General features: G+C 36.8%; 2 protein-coding genes across 2 annotated transcripts; both read right to left on the bottom strand.

Annotated features, from left to right (window-relative positions):
- Nucleotides 1-11331, bottom strand: rars2 (arginyl-tRNA synthetase 2, mitochondrial). The gene is made up of 20 exons (XM_038267614.1): nt 11245-11331; nt 11071-11144; nt 10881-10983; nt 9195-9278; nt 9005-9105; nt 8860-8915; nt 7460-7543; nt 7300-7376; nt 6952-7110; nt 6766-6872; nt 5475-5570; nt 5313-5373; nt 4472-4548; nt 3218-3342; nt 2103-2170; nt 1910-2019; nt 660-755; nt 504-578; nt 335-398; nt 1-214 (listed from the first exon to the last, which is right to left on the bottom strand). Exons 1-20 carry the CDS (start codon nt 11278-11280, stop codon nt 128-130), a joined length of 1740 nt encoding a protein of 579 aa, XP_038123542.1. The 5' UTR covers nt 11281-11331; the 3' UTR covers nt 1-127.
- Nucleotides 11332-12054: 723 nt separating this feature from the next.
- Nucleotides 12055-18074, bottom strand: akirin2 (akirin 2). Its single transcript, XM_038267664.1, has 5 exons — nt 17575-18074; nt 16801-16950; nt 13853-14002; nt 13665-13736; nt 12055-12698 (listed from the first exon to the last, which is right to left on the bottom strand). Exons 1-5 carry the CDS (start codon nt 17744-17746, stop codon nt 12688-12690), a joined length of 555 nt encoding a protein of 184 aa, XP_038123592.1. The 5' UTR covers nt 17747-18074; the 3' UTR covers nt 12055-12687.
- Between the last annotated feature and the right edge of the window lie 1750 nt (nt 18075-19824).

Genomic DNA, 19824 nt, shown 5'->3' on the forward strand with positions numbered 1-19824 from the left:
TGAGTTTCATTTAACCTTCACAATCAACAAGGAAGGTAATTTTATTTGGAAAATAAAGGACCTTGTATTCACAGTGGATATCAAAGAGGGTACATAAAGTCCTGTAAAAGCACTTTAAACTTTAAGTTTACATTTTTTGAACTGGTGTGATGCCCAGTATTCTCATCCCGCTGGCCAGAACCGAGCGTGCACCTTTGAACAGTCGTAACCTTGCCTGTGTAATGAAAAAGCAAAAACATATATCATTTGATTATCTTTTTAATTAAAATATATTTTGTGACTTCCGACATGGCTAAAGAGTAAAACTTTAGCATAAATAGGAATTATATTTAACCTGTGCAACATGCGGAGGGCTTCCTTTGACTGGCAGTTCTCTGTGAGCTGAAGCGATGAAGTGGCTGTAAAGCACAGCATTAAAATTAAGGATGAAGAGACATCTCTACAGACACTGGTGAACCTTATCAGGGCTAACCCCCTTACAAAACAAACATCCTGTTCCTTACCTCAGCTTCAGTAAAAAGTTGACGAGGTGTTTGGGTTGCAAGTCCTGATGCGACTGATATAAAACTTCGTCATAACTACAAACAAATATTAATGTTTAACTTGCAGACTGAAATCCAGCGTTTTGCTCTGACATCAGAGGAAGGTTGGTTGCTTACCGAAGGAGGTGCTGCAGGACGGTTATACCCGTCTGGTCACTAAGGCAGGAAGGGTTGAATGTATTTGTCTCCACACCTTCATTCCTCTGTATTAAACTGCCAAAACATGAGTGTCTGTGTGATTGACATATTCTGTACTTCCTGTTAGTCTCGTTTTCCTAAGAGTTGCACACAAGTCAATATTAGGATCAGACATACCTTAATAATCCCAGAGGGAAAGTACTTTGAAGCACCTATTTCCTCTAATTTAATGATTATTTTAAGTAATATGATTATTATATATGAGATTTAGAAAATAAAAATAACCTAAAGATGTTTGCCTGCTAAAAGTAGGTAAATGTACTATAATTTATACGCACTGTGTAGTAGGTTTGGGGGAATTTTTTGATACACAACTGCATCAATGTCATATTGAGGTGATCAGTCTGTGGTACTGCTGATATGTTAAGAGAGCCCAGGCTGATTTAATTAGTGCCCTTGATCTGAATAATTTAGAATGTTTCGTCTCATCTCTCTCTCAATCATACCTCACAGTGTTTCTAAGGGTTTCAGACCCAGACAACTAAAACCAGCACAGTAATATCATGGTCACATTCAGGGTATGGGTAGATTTAGCAGTTGATGTGTCTTAAATCCTGCTGGAACATGAAATCTGCGTCTCCCTAAAGCTCAAAAGTCTTTTTTCTCCAAGCATTTTATTGTCATTACATCTCCTTGGGGAGCAGTGGGCTGCCACTGTGCGGCGCCTGGGGAGCTGTGTGGGGTCTTTGTTTAGGGACCCAGAGAGGCAGTCCGAACTCAGAACCTCATCGCGCCACTCTCAAAAGCAAGTAATAGGGTGAAGGGTCTTGCCTAAGGACCCACACTGGCAGCACATTCCCCCCAGCTGGGATACGAACCCAGACTTCCTGTTTGTAGAACGGATGACTTTCCACGTGCTAGCTTAGGGAAGCATCTAGGGTAGCATCTAAAGTGGAGCAGATGGCAGAAAAATTCAGTTCTATGAATCTGCCCCAAATCCAGTTTTAAAGTTTCAGTTAAGCTTTGATGTAGTCAGATTCGTTAGCAACTTATTCTCCAAATGAAAGTTATATAAGTTAACACGGTCTTGCCCATAATTATGTAGCCATAACATTTCTGCATTAGATGCCTTTTGGTCATTGATTTACAAATACATCTTTAAGTCTTCTTTAGCTGTACGTTATAGGCATACTGCTTGTAATATCTAAAATACAACCACTCATGCTTACCTGCAGAGTCGGGCATGTGTGTATTGAAGGAAGACGCCTGTGTCGCCCTGAGCCTGCAGCATCCGATCCCAGTCAAACTTATAATCAGACTGAAGAGGACCTTTAAAGTCCTGATCGAACAAAAAGAAAATGTTTACTATCAACACACACAACAGCTGTTGGGATTTTGTAAAGATGTGTAGTGATGCTTCACCTGAACTATTAATGCACTCATTCCCACTTTCTCAGCTACGTCTTCTGGGTTTTCCAGTTCTTTGGTTGCTGTGGAAAGATTGAGCTGTTCTGTTACCACTGTTCTACAGTATCTCTGACCACATTAGGTCAGTTTCTCAGTTTAGTTATACAGAGTTTCCATTAAAAAGACATAAGCAGGATCAAACTGGTAAAAGTATTAAGACTTTTTATATATTTCTTTGATTTTGATTTGATTTTATATACTCTAATAATCCCAGAGGGAAATTACTTCTCTGCATTTAACCCACCCCCTTGGGAAGCAGTGGGCTGCCATTGTGAGGCGCCAGGGGAGCAGTGTGAGGTTAGGGGTCTTGGGAGTGGGGGATCGAACTCACAATCTCAGGATTCAAAGCCCTATGCCCTAACCACTAAGCCGCCACTCGCCCACTCAATATTACCACAGAAATTCTGATAAAGGAATTTCTGGTGCAACTGTCGAGATAAACCTGACTAACAAGGTTTGAGAGGGGCGTGAAGGAAGCCATCTATGTTAAGAGAGAAAAACCAACTTTAAACAGAGGTGGTGGACTCAGATTCCAGCTTCCAAAAACATACAATTCAATCATAGACATGATCCCTTCCAGATATCACCAAACCCCCCACCCCATCACAGAGGAACGAGGGACCTACCCGCCCCAGCCGGTGAACAATACCTCCTTAACGACCAACCCTTAACAATCATAGACAGGTTTCAGGTATTACAGGAGACAATCCCCCCCTTAATGGCTATCCCCCCTTTAACGACCAACCGCTAGAATCATAGACAGGTTCAGATATTACAGGCTAACGATGGAACTAACGACCCATTCATCGGTTACCATTGCATGTTTCCAAGCGATACAAGGCGTTGTCTATATAAGACTCAAACTCACTGCGGATCCAGACATTTGAATTGAGAAAGCTTCCTGGAGAGGTGGCGAAACGTCTTCAAATCTTGAAAACCAAGTCCAGTGGATATTTTTCGAATTTTTACGGAATGACTAACAAGTATGTTCAGTGAATTAGCCTGCCTTGCGTTGAAAGAAATAATGCATTCAGTCTATGAGAAATTACTAAACATATACAGAAGTTTACTGTTGGACTGGTTCATGTTGTGGAGCATCCTGGCCTGAGCTTCGTCCAGCACATCCTCCAGAAACACCACTTCACCCGTCCTGGTCTTCATGCCTTTCACCAAGCCAAAGGAGACATGTCGACACCTGGTAACAGAAATCAGAATTCTTACATAACAGAGACTTTAAATAAAACACATTTTACTTTATACAAACATAACAGTTATATAAATGAGTCTGCATTTTAACAGTGACTATTATATTTTACAGACATGAAAATATTAAAAGTAACAACACAATTTGGAGTAGGGATAGGACTGTATGAATAAATCCCTTTTGAGATTTGTCAAAGCAGAGAGTGATAGAATCTATAACATGGGAGTACATTAAAAATCTAGCACAGATATATTTTTTCTTCTGTGGTGCTGCGGGACAGGGACCTCTGCTTTCAACAGTCTGTTGTTTGTTGTTGTTTTATACGCCCACACAGATCAATCATTGCTATGTTTTTCTTGTTTTCTATGCCTCATAAACATACTTTTATGTGACCAGAGTGCACTTGCAGTTGTATTGCTGGTTCACTTTTGAAATGTAGAGTCAAGCAAAGTAATAAAAAAAACATTGTAGCATAAGACTTAAGCATTACAACTTTAGATATAATATTGTAAAGCAGATAAAAACCAAAATTTTAACTGGCCTAAATGCTCCACTGTTTTTTATTTTCCTCATAGGTGATCTGTGATCAGCATGAATTTGACAAACAAAAGGAAAGAGAGTAAAATTATTATTTAGGTCACTCAGTGAATACTCGTATCTCCGATCTAGATCTGTCTAACAGAAAAATAAAAAGGGTAAACAATTTGAAACGACTCCAAATAAAGACTTAAATAATTCATAAACAGGCACTAGTTTGAGTGGAAAAAAATACAGCTGAATAAAATGTGCTTTATGGACAGAAATTGAACTGTAATTAATTGTTAGATAGTAAACAAGACAGAAATGAATAAAAACAAAAAACACAGTGGTCTCTGAAACCAGTTAATCATGATGGGAATGAAGTATTTCTAAATGACTATTGAACTGGCACAAACAATATTTTATGCAAGCCCTAATAAAACATTAGGATGCCTGCCAGAGAATAAGCACATTTCTTTTGTAAGCTGTGATTTACAGGTCAGAACATTCTGATCTGCGGTTTTCTTTCACCCTTTCTGACTTCCTTGTTAAATGCCATGTTAAAGTCAAGCTGAGGCACAAAGTTAATTACTTCTGTCACCTGTTAGCCCAAGAATTTCCCATTTGCAGAAGTATCTGGAATAACTGGTTGAAGTGATTCTCCTGACTTTTGTCCGTCTGAAAAAGACAAGCAGAAATGAACTAAAGCAGCTGAAGTTAATGAGATGTTTGCACACAACTGAAAATCGGGTTTTTCCAGATTCCTATTGGGTAATAATACTGATTCAAATATTGGTCACAAAACTCAGGGTTCCTATACTTTTCATTTCAAAGCTCTTTACTGCAGTTTTTCTGCCATTCTGAACCTTTGAGTACAGCATGTTTCCATAAAGCTGCTTAGTCTTTTTGTACAGTAATAAAGCACAAGTTAATCCAACAACAATACAAATAATAAAAAGCACATTTTAACCTTTCTTTTGTAAAATGCATTGTTTAGAATTTTTGTTAAATTCTATTTAGCTTCCATAGGTCCAGTTTTAACACAATATGAAAGTCCAAAGTTCAGGACTTTTTGTATCTTCTATGGGTGTGAGAACATCAGACAGAAAGCCTAAAAATCAAAGTTCAGATGAGAAAAATGTTTGAATCAATTTTTAATGTGATAAATCGGAAATGGAAATTAATTTAGAAATAAACCAATAAACCTATTAATGCAATTTATTAAGGATTACTTGATTTTTGTTCTAAACAAAACATGACCATGCGGGAACCCGGATAATTAGAGACCTCTATGTACTTTTAAGGTACAATGCCCGGAAAAGGTTCATATAATCCTATGGAAACTGATTCATTATACGTCCTACTATGCCACAATTATGGAATTAATGAAGACAATGCATCTTTAAAAGACAAGAAAATGAATTATTTATTTCAGCGTTTACCACATAAATCATCTCATCGAAGCTGTACTTCTCCTTCCTGCTGATAGCCGCAGCAATGTCCCTGTCGGAGAGAACATTTCAGTATTGCCAATAAAATAACATGTTGAAAATTGAATTAAACACCTTCAGTGCTGTTCCTGAAGCGGGTTTACTTGCACTAACCTGGTGATGTAGAGGGTTGTTCCATCACTGCGGTGTAATGTACAGATGTTGCTCATGACTCCATTTGGGGAGAGATCAACCACACCGGTCCCCTTGCTGCCAACACAATATAAATACAGAAAATGACATATCAAAAATAAAATCAAAGAAGAAATAACATAAATACAACAAGTTTGTTTGTCTCATGAAAAAATATGGTAGATGGATATATTTATTCATTTTCAGCATCCTAACAGCCACAGTAATTAAAGTTTTTTTTTGTGTTGCTCACAGTGTAGCATTGGTCTAAAAGGTTGTTTAAGGAATCCCTTCAACAGGATAAAGTCAGACTTGCTGATCATTTTTTCTGCTTTTTCAGCCTCCTGTCTTTTTTTTCAGAAGAAATTCCAGGACCCTTTTTCAAATGTAAAAACATTAAAAAAAATAAATTAAAAAAAATACAAAATCAGCAACTAACATTTAAAATCCTGTCAGCAAAACCTTGTTTAAAAAAAAAATATATATATATATTTTAGGTTAATTAATCTCTCTAAATTGCTGAAATGGATGGGTGTTTCCATGCGGTTGTTTGGCCTGTGGGTTTCTGTGTTGCCCTGAAATGACCCGCCCAGCTGGTAACCATCAAGTTGTTGCTCTTAGGTGCAATAATATATGTGACCACAAGGGGCTGACAGCAGCATATCTGTGCCTCAGACAAACTCATATTTCAAATAGAGGTGGGGGATGCAAAGATCCAAAGTTGTGAGATCTCTATTTGTAATACATTTTGAGATTGCAGCGTTAAATAACAAAGATGGGGCAGAAACCATGCTGGGAGGAGGAATTACGTGTCAAACGTGGAGCGAAAAGTAATTATCTTTCCGAACGAGCTGTTAACTGAGTTCACTATAAAACCCACTATACAGCCCCCGCTCTATATAGTGATTGACAACTACAACTAGTTACACACTTTTAAAAGGTATCATATACAGTATAAAAACAGTCTTTTCCAGGTGATGAAAAGTTAAAATAATAATTAAATTAAAGATTAGATCCTTAAGCTTTAACTCACAAATCAATTGTTAAACCTTTAGAGAAATCTTATTCAAAGCATTTTGAAGTTTTTTTCCGCTGGACCAATTTGGACCAAAGCAATTGTGTCTGTACATTTGTGAGCTGTTAAAACACAAACAGGAAGGTAGAGGACAAAGTGGACTAGGAAAGACATAAATAAATCCTTAATCTAATGACTTTCTTCCAGCCTACAAATGTTTATCGAGTGCAGCAGCTGCCAATGAAAGCTTTAACTTACTCTGAGATTTTCAGCAGGCCTAGACTCTGCAGCTCCTGGACCACCTCCTGGGCTTGGTCTTGGTGAAAGGACTCCCCTCCGTACACATCAAAGTGGATTCCTAACCTCTGTAAAAAAATAAATAAATAAATAAAAATACTGCATGTTTTCTTGTTTCAAATTAAGTTTGTCTTTCAGAGAATAGACCTTGTAAATATGCTTATACTCGTTCACTGTGATCTCCCTGAACTGTTGCCATAAAGACATGGCCTGGCTCTCATGCTGCTCCAGCTGTCTAAAGAAGTCTTTCGCCGCACGTTTTATATCCTCATTCTGCTCTGCTTCTTTGTTCGTTTGAACATAAATCTGAAACACAAAGGCATCAAATAATCTCATAAAATCTACTGTAGCACAAAAGAAAAGGCATTTTCAAAAATAAAAAAAAAAATCTATATGAAACTTTATACAAACAATTACCTGAACATTTTCCAATTGAGCTAAACAAAACACATATTCTAACCTTAAAATAATATAATAGGAAGAAAACAATATCACCTCAAACAAATGCTGTAATGGATTCTCCTTCAACTTTTCCGTGCATCCAAACCTGCTGAACCCAGCTCCCAACAAACCTGGGATTCAAATTCAAACCGGTTTCCTGGTTTCAGTAATTAAACTCATGTCAGAGAACACATTTGTAGCACGACATACTCACCAAACTGCATGCCCCAGTCTCCCAGGTAGTTCATTCGAATGACATTGTTACCAAGGGATTGTTTCAGGTTAGCAATGAAGTTACCTGAAGAAGAATTTCACATAGATGTTGGATCAGATTAAAACCATTTAACAACAAAACTATTAACTTACATCTATATTTTTAACTTAAGTCAAGCGTTGTTTATATTTGTGCATTATGCATTGACATGTATGCATAAAGCATGTTACCCATAAATAAAATTTAATGCCACATTTTTGTATTATAAAATGTGAATTATTTTGAAGACCAGGCCTTATTTTCTCTCCACTGGTCAACCAAATAAAATCACAACTGAAGGTTGTTGCTTTTTTACGACAGAGTATTAGGGTCAGACTAAGATTTAAAAAAAAATTTGAATAAACTCATAAGATTACAACCTTATTTTGGTAATACAATAATAAAAGTGTAGTATTTTGAGAGTAAAGTCATGATTGAATAAAGACATTATTACTAGTCTTTCCAGAAAATTCAAACAATATCTGAGGACACAAGCCACACTATCAAACAGCAATCTGAGCTCCATTTATAATATGATTATTTGATACTAATGCACTAAAGCAACATCATCAGCGACCCCTCAGGCCCCCCATCAACTGTTCTCTCTGCTGCACTCTGGGAAGAGCCTTTGCAGGATTCTATGCAGGACCAGCAGGTTCTGTAACAGCTTTTTCCCCACTGCCATCGTATTGTTGAAGTGCTAAAAAACTCTATATCAAGTCACAAATCGAGACTCTGCATCAGATTGATAACATCATAGTTGCACTACATGGTGATCAATAAAATAAAACTCAATTCAAATGTTTTGTACTGCAATCTGCACCATATCTATTTATTTTTGCACTGCTATGAACCTTCCACACAAATGCCTTTTACCACCATGTTCATCACAATGTTCTTTTACACTGCTAAGCTGCTGCTCATTTACTGTCAAAAAGCTCAACGAAATTAAATTTCGTTTTGTATACACTGTATAAAAAATGACAATAAAGTCTAAGTCTAAAAGGTTTAATATTTCATTATTCTAAAACTGATGCGAAAGTATAACTTACCAAAATCCTCAACAGTCCTTATTTCAATGCAGGACATGGCAGCGCAAAAGTTCTAAATAAATTATATCGACTTTATTCTCTTAATATTATGACTTTAATCTCTTAATATTATGATAGTTATCTGCTAATATTATAACTTTATTCTCATATTGCAGCCTGTCAAAAAAATTGTCCTTAGTCTGGCCCTAATATTCTGTTGTACTTTCCACTTGATAAAATTAAAAAAATTCAAGGAGTACAAGTACCTCCTAAACATACTATAAAATAAAAAAATAAAAAATGCAAACTGGATTCCCTTCTGAAACTCACCAATGATTGTTGAGCGCAGGTGCCCAGCATGAAACTTTTTAGCAATATTTGGGGAGCTACAAAAAAATAAAATGATAGCTTTTTTTAGAGTCAATTTTCCAATATATTTATAAACTTATTATTATACTAATAAAGCCAATTCTACCTAAATTCTACTAATGTGGTTCCTCTCTTCAGAGTATCCAAAAGTTTGCTGTTTAACCCAAAATTATGACTCTCGCCTTCTGCAAATGGCTCCAAGAGTTTCTGAAAGAAAAAAAGACTCAAATTTAACGACCACAAAAGAAGCTGGGAAGACGTTTTGTTGATATTTCTCAGGTTTTTGGCAAACTAACCTCAGCAAGAAGGCTGCGATTTACTCTAAAGTTAATCAGCCCATGTCCAGCTGTGATATCCTCCACCACGCTGTCGGGTTTTAACTGAAAAAGAAAAAAAAAACAAAACAATTGAAGTCATATGAATAAAATTCTATTTCATTTGCAAGAAACAACACTCACCTGAGTAGTGAAAAATTATTTGATATTTATAGAGAAATAAGATAAAAGCACTCAGTAGTTTGATAATCTGAAAATTTTATTTGTTGTACTTTTACATATTTAATAATTTAAAAAAGAAAGTTAATTCCTCTCATTTAGATTATTACCATGTTTGTCTTTGATAATATGCCTGTTGTTTTTAAATCGCTTAACATAAATCTCCTCTCAACATTTACAGTTAAAAAAGGGTTTCAATTAATACAATGTAATCTTTTTACATTTTGTCAAAGTACAAACATGAACTTCTATGCATTTCATTGAGATTTTATGGTAACCAAATTGTGGCTATATTTTGGTTTAAAAATTGATCCAAAAGCAAACAAACAAAAGATTCATGTAGCATGAATCAGTAGTGTTGGAGTTCTTATGTCCTACGTCTGTCAGTCTGTCTTCTCCTCATCTTTGTGTCCATTTTCCTGTCTCATATATTCATACAGGCCATAGGATAGACTCCTATGGCCTATTTTAAAACATTTCTGTAATTAACTCTGTTTTTACTAGCATTAAAAATATAGAGAGTGAAGTTTATGACAAATTTTCTCACTAAATGAGTTTAAGCTCAGAGGGTGAATTACTACACACTGTAAACATTAACATGACTTAACACTCAGAGTTAAGCGCATTTGCAACAAGGGCTTGGAACCCCAAGGTTGTGAGTTCAAACCCTCTGGCCCTCAGAGCAAGACCTTTATCCCCCAGTTGCTGCACAGTGGCAGCCCGCTGCTCCACCAAAAGGGATGGGTTAAATGCAGAGGTTAATTTCTCCATTGTTAGATCAATAAGATTCAATATTTTGTTTTTAATCTATTTTTTTATCTTTCTATTTGTGGATGATGGATTGAACTTGGACTTTTATTTTAAAATCAGATCATTTTGGAAGGCAGATAGTCATATTGTTCTTTATTTAGCTGCATCTGTGACTCAGTGGAAGGCTGTCTTACAATTAGAAGGTTGTAGGTTAGATTCCAGCTTCCTGTTTCCACATGTTGACCTACCTCTGAGCATAGTAGCAAGTTGTCTACTGATCATTATGTGAGTTTAAGTTCAATTGGCTGAAATTGTCCATACTGTTTAGCACTTTAAGTGGCCAGTATGACTTAAAATTACTTTTTTTCCTACTTGCTTGATTCTGTTTTATTTTCCTATATTTTAATCATGTAAAGCACTTAGCATTGTCTTTGTACTGAGTTGTGCTATACAAATACATTTGCCTTGCCTTGACTTAAAAAGCCATGTACCATCCATCAGTGCATTTATCGTTTATAGTAAGGGATAATTAGTTATTTTGCTTCAAACTTACCTCCAAAACTAATAAAATAGGAAATGGTTCAAAGGGTAAGAATTTTTGCAATCCATTATGTAAGTACACTTGGGAGAAACAATAAATTGCATAATTTGAATTTCCCATTAAACAGTCATACGCCATCGATGTGACCTGGGCTTTACTAACGCCTTTACAACTTCTGTTTGCATTATAAATCTGACCTGTGCAACAAGGTTTTCTGTCTGCAGCTGGATTTCCCCACTGGAAGGAAGAATTCCGTTGCTCCGTAATGTTCCAAGCGACAGCCTAAAGTCAGCACTCTGCCTAAAAAATAAAAAATCCCTGATCTTTAACTAAGCAATAAAAGGACAAACAGGAGGCATCTGCAGGAGTGACGTGAACAAACTTAACTGCTTCTTGAGAACGGGAATAACGGTCAGAACAGGTATAAAGGCATCATCGGACTGCTGCAGCGCCTCTGCAAGCTGAACATTGCATAAAATTCAATAAAATTGTCCATTTTTAACCTCACCATCGTACAAAGTGCAGAGCTTGTTAGCATTAGCTGTTTCTTGACAAGTTTACCTTGGCAGCAATTTTTCTTCTAAAGAAACAAGCCATATTTGTGCCTATAAAAACAAAAATCTTAAGTCACGAAAAAATAGGTTAAATAAATCCGCGACCTGCCCTCATTGAAATGTTACACTACTTCCTGTTTAACGCTGCTTCCGCTCTGCTCATCCAATCACAGGCTTCGCTTCAACACACGCTTAGGGGCGTGAAAGGGTGCGCTCGATTTTATGTTCTGCTCCTACCGCCAGCAAGATGATTTAAAAATAAGACCTTTGACAATTCAATGTAAAAATCTATTATTTTTTTCTCCTATATGCCAGTTGCTTTAATCGGGGACCTCATCAGTTATTGCCTCAAAGATTCAATTCTAGTTTTTTATAAATATTAAGTCCCTCTTTCATAACAATCACTGTCAACCTCACTAAGTTGTTACATTCATGCTGATTTTGCAGTTCTTATTGAGATGCTATGATTTTGCACATCTCTGGTGTTACCATTTCCAAATATCCATAACTGCATATTGGTTATTTATTCTCAAGGTGCACAGTATGTATATTGTTAAAACACTTCAGAGTACAGTATTTCATTAATTTTTTAACTCTTTACCATTATGTTATTCTTACACATTTTTCTATGCTACTTTCAATGCCAGAATTTCCCCATTGTGGGACAATAAAGGGGTTTTCTAATGTATTCTATTTTAATTTTAAGAAAAAAAATAATAAATTAAAGCATTTTTAATGAAATTACAGACAGTTTACTTTTAAAAGAATTAAGCTGACTAAACATTTTTGCAAAGGTACAATAAAAAAGGGAAGAACATGTTTCAGACAAAACTTTATTTACATCATTGGAATCAAAGCCCCTTTAAACTTATAGTAAAACAAAGTCATAACATTGGGATACAATGAACAAAATTCAAGCCAAATATGCAAAACAAATTAAACTAATGCAATACAGTGTGTACAAATGTACAAAATCTAAAAGTAGTAATAATCAGAACAGTTTATACAAAGTTGAAGAAAGCAAAGAACAGTTGATACTCAAATCCAGACAGCTGTCTTCCTTCAACTAATTAATCTCCAATCCCTTTAGAAAAACAGACATAAAAAAACCGCACAACTCACATCCTTGGTGAAATATCACTAAAGGAATAAAATATTAACATAAAAAAGGCCAAGTGTGTGATAAGAGCCTTTAATAAAGGCATCAGAACAAAGCCAAAAGGATCATGGCAGTAAAGAGGCCACTGGTAGTCTCATGTAATGTTGGCAGCAGAAAACTCTCCAAACTCCCGAACTCCTACAAGCAACAGGAAATGTTGACGCCAATAACTGATGCCCGAGGCAGCAAGTCCACAGAGAGGCAATATGGCACAGCAAGGAGAAAAGTCAAATCAAACCCACCAAGGCCCTGGAGAAGATGGCAGCAAAGGGAATATCCCAAATTCAGAACTCAAGAGACATCTGTAAGAAAAAAAAAAAAAATTTGGTTTTATCCTTGCATGGTCTTACCTCACAACTTTTTTAGAGTAAAGTATAACACTCAAAATAACTTACATTTGTTCTTGATAAATCGATTAAAGTAAAACCATTTTCTCCAGTACAGCAAAGGACATGATTTCAGAATACTGAAGAAATGTAAATGCTTTCAATTATAATTAAGACACGATAACCTGGATACCTTCATCCTCATCCATCTAGTGAAGTAAGGCATGAGGTAACCTCTCTTTGTGTAAAGGTTTGTGCTACTGTAGTCAAAAAAATTACATTCGTTCTCCTGTCAGTTATGAGTGCTGACCTTATGTACTTGCACTAAAAAATTAGTCGTTCTAGGGAAGCACCTGTTAGACAAAGGTCTTGTCTGAATGCAGGAAGAAAGGGCAGCCTAGTAGTTAGGCCATAGAGCTTGGAATCCTGAGGTTACTACCATCTTGTCCTCATCTTTGCAATATAAATAAAATGCCAATTGAGTAAATTACCATCAATCTCCTTTATTTAACTAGGTTGCATAGCTGAATACCTTTTTCCTACACCTCTTTGTGTAAAGGTTTGTGCTAAATATAAACAATGAACACTTCCAAGCTGTTGCCACGCGGATTACCCATAAACTTTCAGGATACAGCAACACATCATGTCTAAGCTATACAATGAACATTTTGAAAATAACCTATTTGAGCATGTTTCTTTGTGTTCTACCGACATCGGCCTTAAGTAACTGTACTCAACTGAAATGATGGACAGTAGCTTTAAAATTATGTCATTCTTACCAGTTTTCTCATAAGAATTAAATGCTATAATCATTAAATCCTTAGAATAAAAAAAATGGCCTCTAGCTTAAAAAGATTATACATGATTTCTACAAAATTCTTTATAGGGAAGTTGGGCAGAAGTGACTAAGAGAATTTTAGCACATAGTGATGTTAAACTTACAACTTGCAGGCTGCTCCCCAAATCTTCGCATCAGCTGGTCATGTGTGAACTTGACGAATGCATCATATTGCTCTGTGAAACAAGGAGCATATTGGTGATGTTGCCCAGTTGGGAAATATGTACATGTTGATGAAAAAAGATAAAAAAAAAAAAAAACGTGATACAAAACAATGATAAAAAGATCTAACCAGCAAGTTTTGTTGTCAGAATCTCATCGTATTCTTCTCGGATTTTGTCCTCTTTCTCCTTCAGTAGTCTCTCACAGATCATCCCAACCTGTCTAAGGGAAAATAATGGCTGCTCCTTCCTGGTGGGAGATGAGCCACCTGAAGATGTACCTGTTGGGAGAGATACACAAACACAAATAAATGAAGGGCTGTTTAAAACCAAACAGGAGTTGGGTTGTGGTTATCATACCAATATAAGACGAGAGGTTTTACAGAATTCAGAGAAAAGTTATTTATTTTTTCTGCAAATGAGTTTTAAAAGATGTCAAATCCATGATCATTTGTTTTTATTTTAAAGTAATACCATACCCTGTTTAAAAGTGATCTCTCATATCTACACCCATATATCAGAAACTTCCGTCTGGCAGGAGGCTGTGGTCCATAAGGACCAAAACCTCACGCCACAAGAACAGTCTCTTCCCATCCGCTATCAGCTTTATCAGCAAGGCCCAGACACCCCCATGACACTGCCTCTCTCCCTCCCCTGGTCAGGATGTACAAGCAACACCAACCCAGCATCTCAAGACCTCCTGTGTTATATTAAAGCACAGCCTACTGTGTATATATCACATTAGGGGCATGGGGAAAAATTGTTTTGGCGATGTATCACGATATTCGGCTGCCTGATATAACATCCATCTTTCAGTTCCTAGTATAGAATTTTATACCCCAAAAACATGGATACCAAAATAACTAAATCATCAATATCTTCTGATGAACATACACAGCACTTGCCTTTTATATATACATTAAATTTTGATAGCCAAAAATATTGCAATATATAGTGACATTGCGTTATCGTAATAACATTGTATTGTGATCCAAGTACTGTGAAACATACCGTATTTTCACGACCATAAGGCGCACCGTACTAAAAGGCGCAGTCTCAGTTATGTGTCCCATTTCTGTATTTAACACACACATAAGGCGCACCGGACTATAGGGCGCATTTTTTATATACAGGTACATGTCCTCTACTACCTTTAAATAGCTCTACTGCGTATTTTAAAAATACAGCGGGGGCAAAACTGAGTATGACTGTGCTTTATTCATGTATTTATTACAAATTAATCAAACCTGGCAGCTGGCCGTGAGACAGACCAACATCGCAGATGACACAGCGCTGTGATTACTCCTAAATTAACTTAAAATCCTGAAACCTGCCGACGGAATATGTTCGCTTTTATTGCCGGTATCCTGGTGCCTGCAGCTAAAATTATTTAGATGAAAAACACCTGCCAGCCGCCGTGTGAGGCTGCTGTTGAAGGGATTTACTGTCGGTGTACCGCTGGTATGTGGGGGTCTGAGCGCCTCCGACAGAAATAGATAATCTTGATGAACTGACTGCAATTAAGTTTTCAGGTGGACTTTCTCACTTAAAAACATATTAAAACTACTTTATTCCCACTGATCACAGCAAATATAGCTGCAAGATTTAGATTATTTAGATGAAAAAACACCTGCCAGCCACCGCGCTGAAGAGGAGGAGACGCGCCCAGAGGCTGCTGTTGAATTAAGTTTTCAGGTAGAAAAATAGAGCGGGAGCAAAACTGAGTATGTTTGTGCTTTATTCATGTATTTATTACAAAGTATTAATTAAACCCATCAACCTCTGTTTCTGAATTAAACAGCTGCGCTAAATCAGACATGCCAATTTCCCCTTCTTCGCTGTCAGTCACTTTCCGTGCAGCGCGGCTCCTCAGAAATAATGCCGGCTTTTGCGAAAGCTTGAACAACAGAGCCAGCAGACACGTTAGCCCAAGCATCTACAATCCATCCGCAAACGGTGGCGTAACTTGCCCGGCGCTGCCTTCCACATATCCTGAAACTGTGCTCTCCGTCTGTCATCCATCGCTCCCACGCCGCTCGCAGCCTTACTTTGAACGGCCGCTTTCACACCGATGTCGAGCGGTTGAAGTTCCCTTGTCAGACCCCCCGGGATAACGGCGAGCACAGCGTTCATTTGATTCATCTTTTTTTTCCACATCGGCTGTGAGATGGGCACGCAGCGATGGTGATGCGTGGAAAAAAGCACCTGGTCTCCTCACATACACCTGCCTTTCATCATCTCCCCAGCCCGTTTCATTTGCGTTAATATCATATGTCATCAGAGCGCTGTGTCTGTCTCGCTGTCAGCTCCCAGATCAGCTTCTCTGATTGGTTGATGCGGCGCGTCCAGCAGCAAAACTTCAATTTTTCCATCTTGAGCAGCAGCAGCGTGACGTGCTGCACCTGCAGCTCAAAACGCGCTGCAGGACCTTTTGCTGCACCTATACGCGCGTCAACCATTGACTTTGCATGTAAACTCGCTGCTTCTGCTGCACCTGCTGGGTCCGGTTCACACCGATGTCCAGCGGTTGAACAGCGAGCACAGGGTTAATTTGTTTCCCCATGTTTTTCACATCAGCTGTGAGATGGGCACGCATGGAGTTACATATTAACAGCGATGGTGATGAGTGGAAAAAAATACCTGGTCCCTTACATTCAGCCACTCTTTCATCATCTCCTCAATGAGGTGGTCTCAAAAGTCGCAGTTACAACACACATAAGGCGCACCGCACCATAGGGCGCACCGCACATTTTGAGGGAAAAAAAGACGTTTAAGTGCGCCTTATAGTCGTGAAAATACGGTATATCGCAACACCCATGCCGATACTCACCTTTATAGTACATAGCTATATACTATATATTGTATATAGTATATCCTATGTTTTACATTGTATATAGCTATAGATGTTGTATTTTGTGTATATATCTAATTTGTCGGCACCATCAATACCAAGTCAAAATCCTTGTAAATGCAAACCTACTTGGCAATACACTTGATTCTGATAAGAAACAACTGACTACTGCTGATTACAACTTTAAAAACAAATCATGGCTTCCTTACAACCGGCAATAGCACCTACCTGGTAAAGGAGACCCAGCCAAAGGTGACCCAGCCTGAATGTTTTGCAGATCCAGAGGACAGCACCCATCTGTCTGTTGGAAAGCACTGTCCAGGTGTCGCCGTTTCTGAAGGCGTTTGTATTCCTGTTTTATGTTGTGCAGAATTTGTTCTAAAAGACAGATCAGTCCATATATGAAGAAGCAGTTTTGAACAAACCAGTGTAATTTGTATAAATACATTTGAAATAATCTTATTTGCACTACCAATCAATGTTCTACTGCATTTTGCAGAATATTTATGTTGCACTGCACTGAACCTTTCCATATCAATGCCTTTTATTCCATGACTTTAAAATGGTTTCCTTTTCTCCTTCACTGCCTACATTATTGATCACTATTGTAAGCTGGTTATTCAATGCTGGAAAAACTGTATGCATCGAAATTTCATTATGTAAACACAGTGTATGCAAGATGACAATAAAGTTTGTCAAAGCAAGTCAGATGATCCCTCATCTGGCCAGGTAATTTTACAAATTAGCTCAGATTAGCATGTTCTGGGGTTAGTACAGGAGTAATCTGTTTTATGCCGACGCTACATAATAAACGTGACCATTCCACGTATATAGAGACTGGAAAACACTTTTAGAATAGATAATGATTCCAATATTCATTTTTGAGAAGTACACGCCATGCGCACTTTACTGTCAATGCGGAAATTTTAGACCTGTATACAAGTATGAACTCTTTGAACATCCTTAAAACAATTTGGAGTTACATAGATCTAGTTTTGTTACCTGTGGTGAGTCTAGATGACACTTCTCCGAAAGGCGATGGTTCCAAACGCAGATATTTCTGCGGAGAGGAGACCGGTGACATGACCGGTGCACACCTTCTTCTTTTGGGAGAAGCCTGGCTCATTAGGGGGTCAAAATCCAGAGTACGTTTCAAAGTAGCCCCACAAGCCATTATTACCCAAATATAAATATAAGCTTGGCGAAAAACGAAGCCTTTATAAAATTGTATTTTCAGGAACTAGCTTTTTTGGGCCCCGCTGCTAATGCTAATGCCAAAAAAAAAGAATAGCGGCGATGTAGACGCCACGCACTTTTTTTACGTTGTCGATGTCTTCCAATGCGAAATTCTAATAAAATATAAATAACAGATAAATAGCAGACACTCTCTATAAAATAACTTGGGAAAACCAAAGTAAAAATATGGATGATGACAGATTTTAAGACTAACGCAGCACAACGCAAACGGTCCAAACAAGCTTCCCTGTTATTATTCTCTATCAGCTAGTTATACGCATGCGCAAGAAACTAGCTTAATGCTGGGATTTGTAGTTTTTAACTGACCTTCTCTCAGGTCTATCAATTGTTTGGGGACTACATTTCCCTAAACTCCAAGAATCCGTCCTTTTTTCAAATTTGTTTTGTTTCTTAAGATATCCACAAATCAGCAAAAAGGTTTCAGTTTAAGCTTACTTTTTTAAAATTAGGATTATACAGCTTTGTATTAAATCGTTTACTTTTTAATTTATTATATAGAATAAGATTATTTTGTTATTAAACAAATTTAAATGTACTTGCTCAAAAAGTAAGAAGGGGGTGAGACTAGATGGAATGAAATACTATTCTATGGAGCAAAAATAATGTTTTAATAAAGTAGCCTGTCTACTATAAGCTCACAATGGTTAATTTAAAACAATACTAATTTGATCAGTCATTTTACCAATCTTTATATAGAGTCATTGTCTACTTATATCTGCGAGCCTGACCAGTCAGAGCTCAAATGGACATACAGTAAACAGTACATATTATCACTGAAAGTAACCAATCCTACTTTGCACCATTGTAACTTAAAATCATTATCTGCTGTAAGTCTTGTTTTCAAGATTTTTATATTATAGATAACTCTTTTCTGGCCAAAACAGTTATTTTGTAATTATATTTTTTTGAGTTAAAGTAGTTCCTTGGGAACAGATAAAAATGAAACAAACTCTTTCCTTATAGACAACCATAAGAAATAAAGTGCAAAACAGTGAAGAAAAAAATCACAACAACGACTAAGACAATACGATTGTAATTTACACATTTGAAAAAGAAGTGGGAAGAGGTATAACTCATTAAATCCAATTCCTTGTCCAAAACCTAATAGAGACCGTTCCACAGTCCCCTATTTTATATTATACAATAAGGATTTCCATTATAGTTAAACTATATCCAATTGCTCACTTAGCTTTTCTATAAATATAACAAAAGTACAAAATAAAGCTCTCCTGATGCATGAATATAAACATAATGAATATTATCATAGATACCACAACACGTTCTAATGCATAAACATACATTTATACACAGATATATTAATACTATACAGAAGCACATATACCAACCTATACATGCACACAAAAACACACATAAAACACATATTTGTTAATGTTATACAATACTTCATGATACAGAGCAATACAAGGGAAACTATTCTAGTAATTATAAGAAATAATATGTCACAAACAAAAGTTGAAAGTAGAAAAAGCAGAATTTCAAAGCCCTAAAACTGGATAATACTGTTCTAGACAAACAGCAAGTAATTCTATAATGTATTATATTTCATATTTATTTATGAATGATTAATTTTGTGTACTCAGTTAAAATAATGAGTTATAGCCAGTTATTACTCAAAGGTAGTTCGAAGTAGCAAGAATCTACTGTGTATTTGTGACAAAAATTAAAAGCAGAAACTAAGAAAAATATCTGAAGAGACTGACCGGTTCCTTTTTTAATTTAGATGTGATATTGAAGTTTAATTGAAGCAAGACATTTTTTTTCTAGTTTAAATATTTAATTACACTAAAAGATAATTTCCTTTTCTTGTCAGCATGGTCCAAGAAAATAAAAGTAAACGGCAAATGATGCAGGGAAGATTCCACAACTTTTTAGACGCTCTTCATTGCAGACAATATAAAGTCCTCCACAAGGGGGCAGTAAAACATCATGACTAGACGCAGGCCTTGGGTTCTTCAGTCAGCACATGTTGGGCCT

This window comes from Cyprinodon tularosa, unplaced genomic scaffold (assembly GCF_016077235.1).
Source record: "Cyprinodon tularosa strain WSP-4 unplaced genomic scaffold, ASM1607723v1 ctg68, whole genome shotgun sequence".
Lineage (NCBI taxonomy): Eukaryota > Metazoa > Chordata > Actinopteri > Cyprinodontiformes > Cyprinodontidae > Cyprinodon > Cyprinodon tularosa.

Bases quoted from the DNA above. Each gene is read 5' to 3' on its own strand.
- akirin2 (XM_038267664.1), bottom strand. From the start codon at position 17,746: ATGGCTTGTGGGGCTACTTTGAAACGTACTCTGGATTTTGACCCCCTA. The intron at 16,951-17,574 runs GTAACAAAACTA...TCTGTCTTTTAG, and splicing joins GTCATCTAGACTCACCACAG to AACAAATTCTGCACAACATA. The intron at 14,003-16,800 runs GTAGGTGCTATT...CTCTCCCAACAG, and splicing joins GGCTGGGTCTCCTTTACCAG to GTACATCTTCAGGTGGCTCA.
- rars2 (XM_038267614.1), bottom strand. From the start codon at position 11,280: ATGGCTTGTTTCTTTAGAAGAAAAATTGCTGCCAAG. The intron at 10,984-11,070 runs GTTAAGTTTGTT...TTTATTTTTTAG, and splicing joins ATTCCCGTTCTCAAGAAGCA to GCAGAGTGCTGACTTTAGGC. The intron at 579-659 runs GTAAGCAACCAA...ATTTGTTTGTAG, and splicing joins GTCCTGCAGCACCTCCTTCG to TTATGACGAAGTTTTATATC.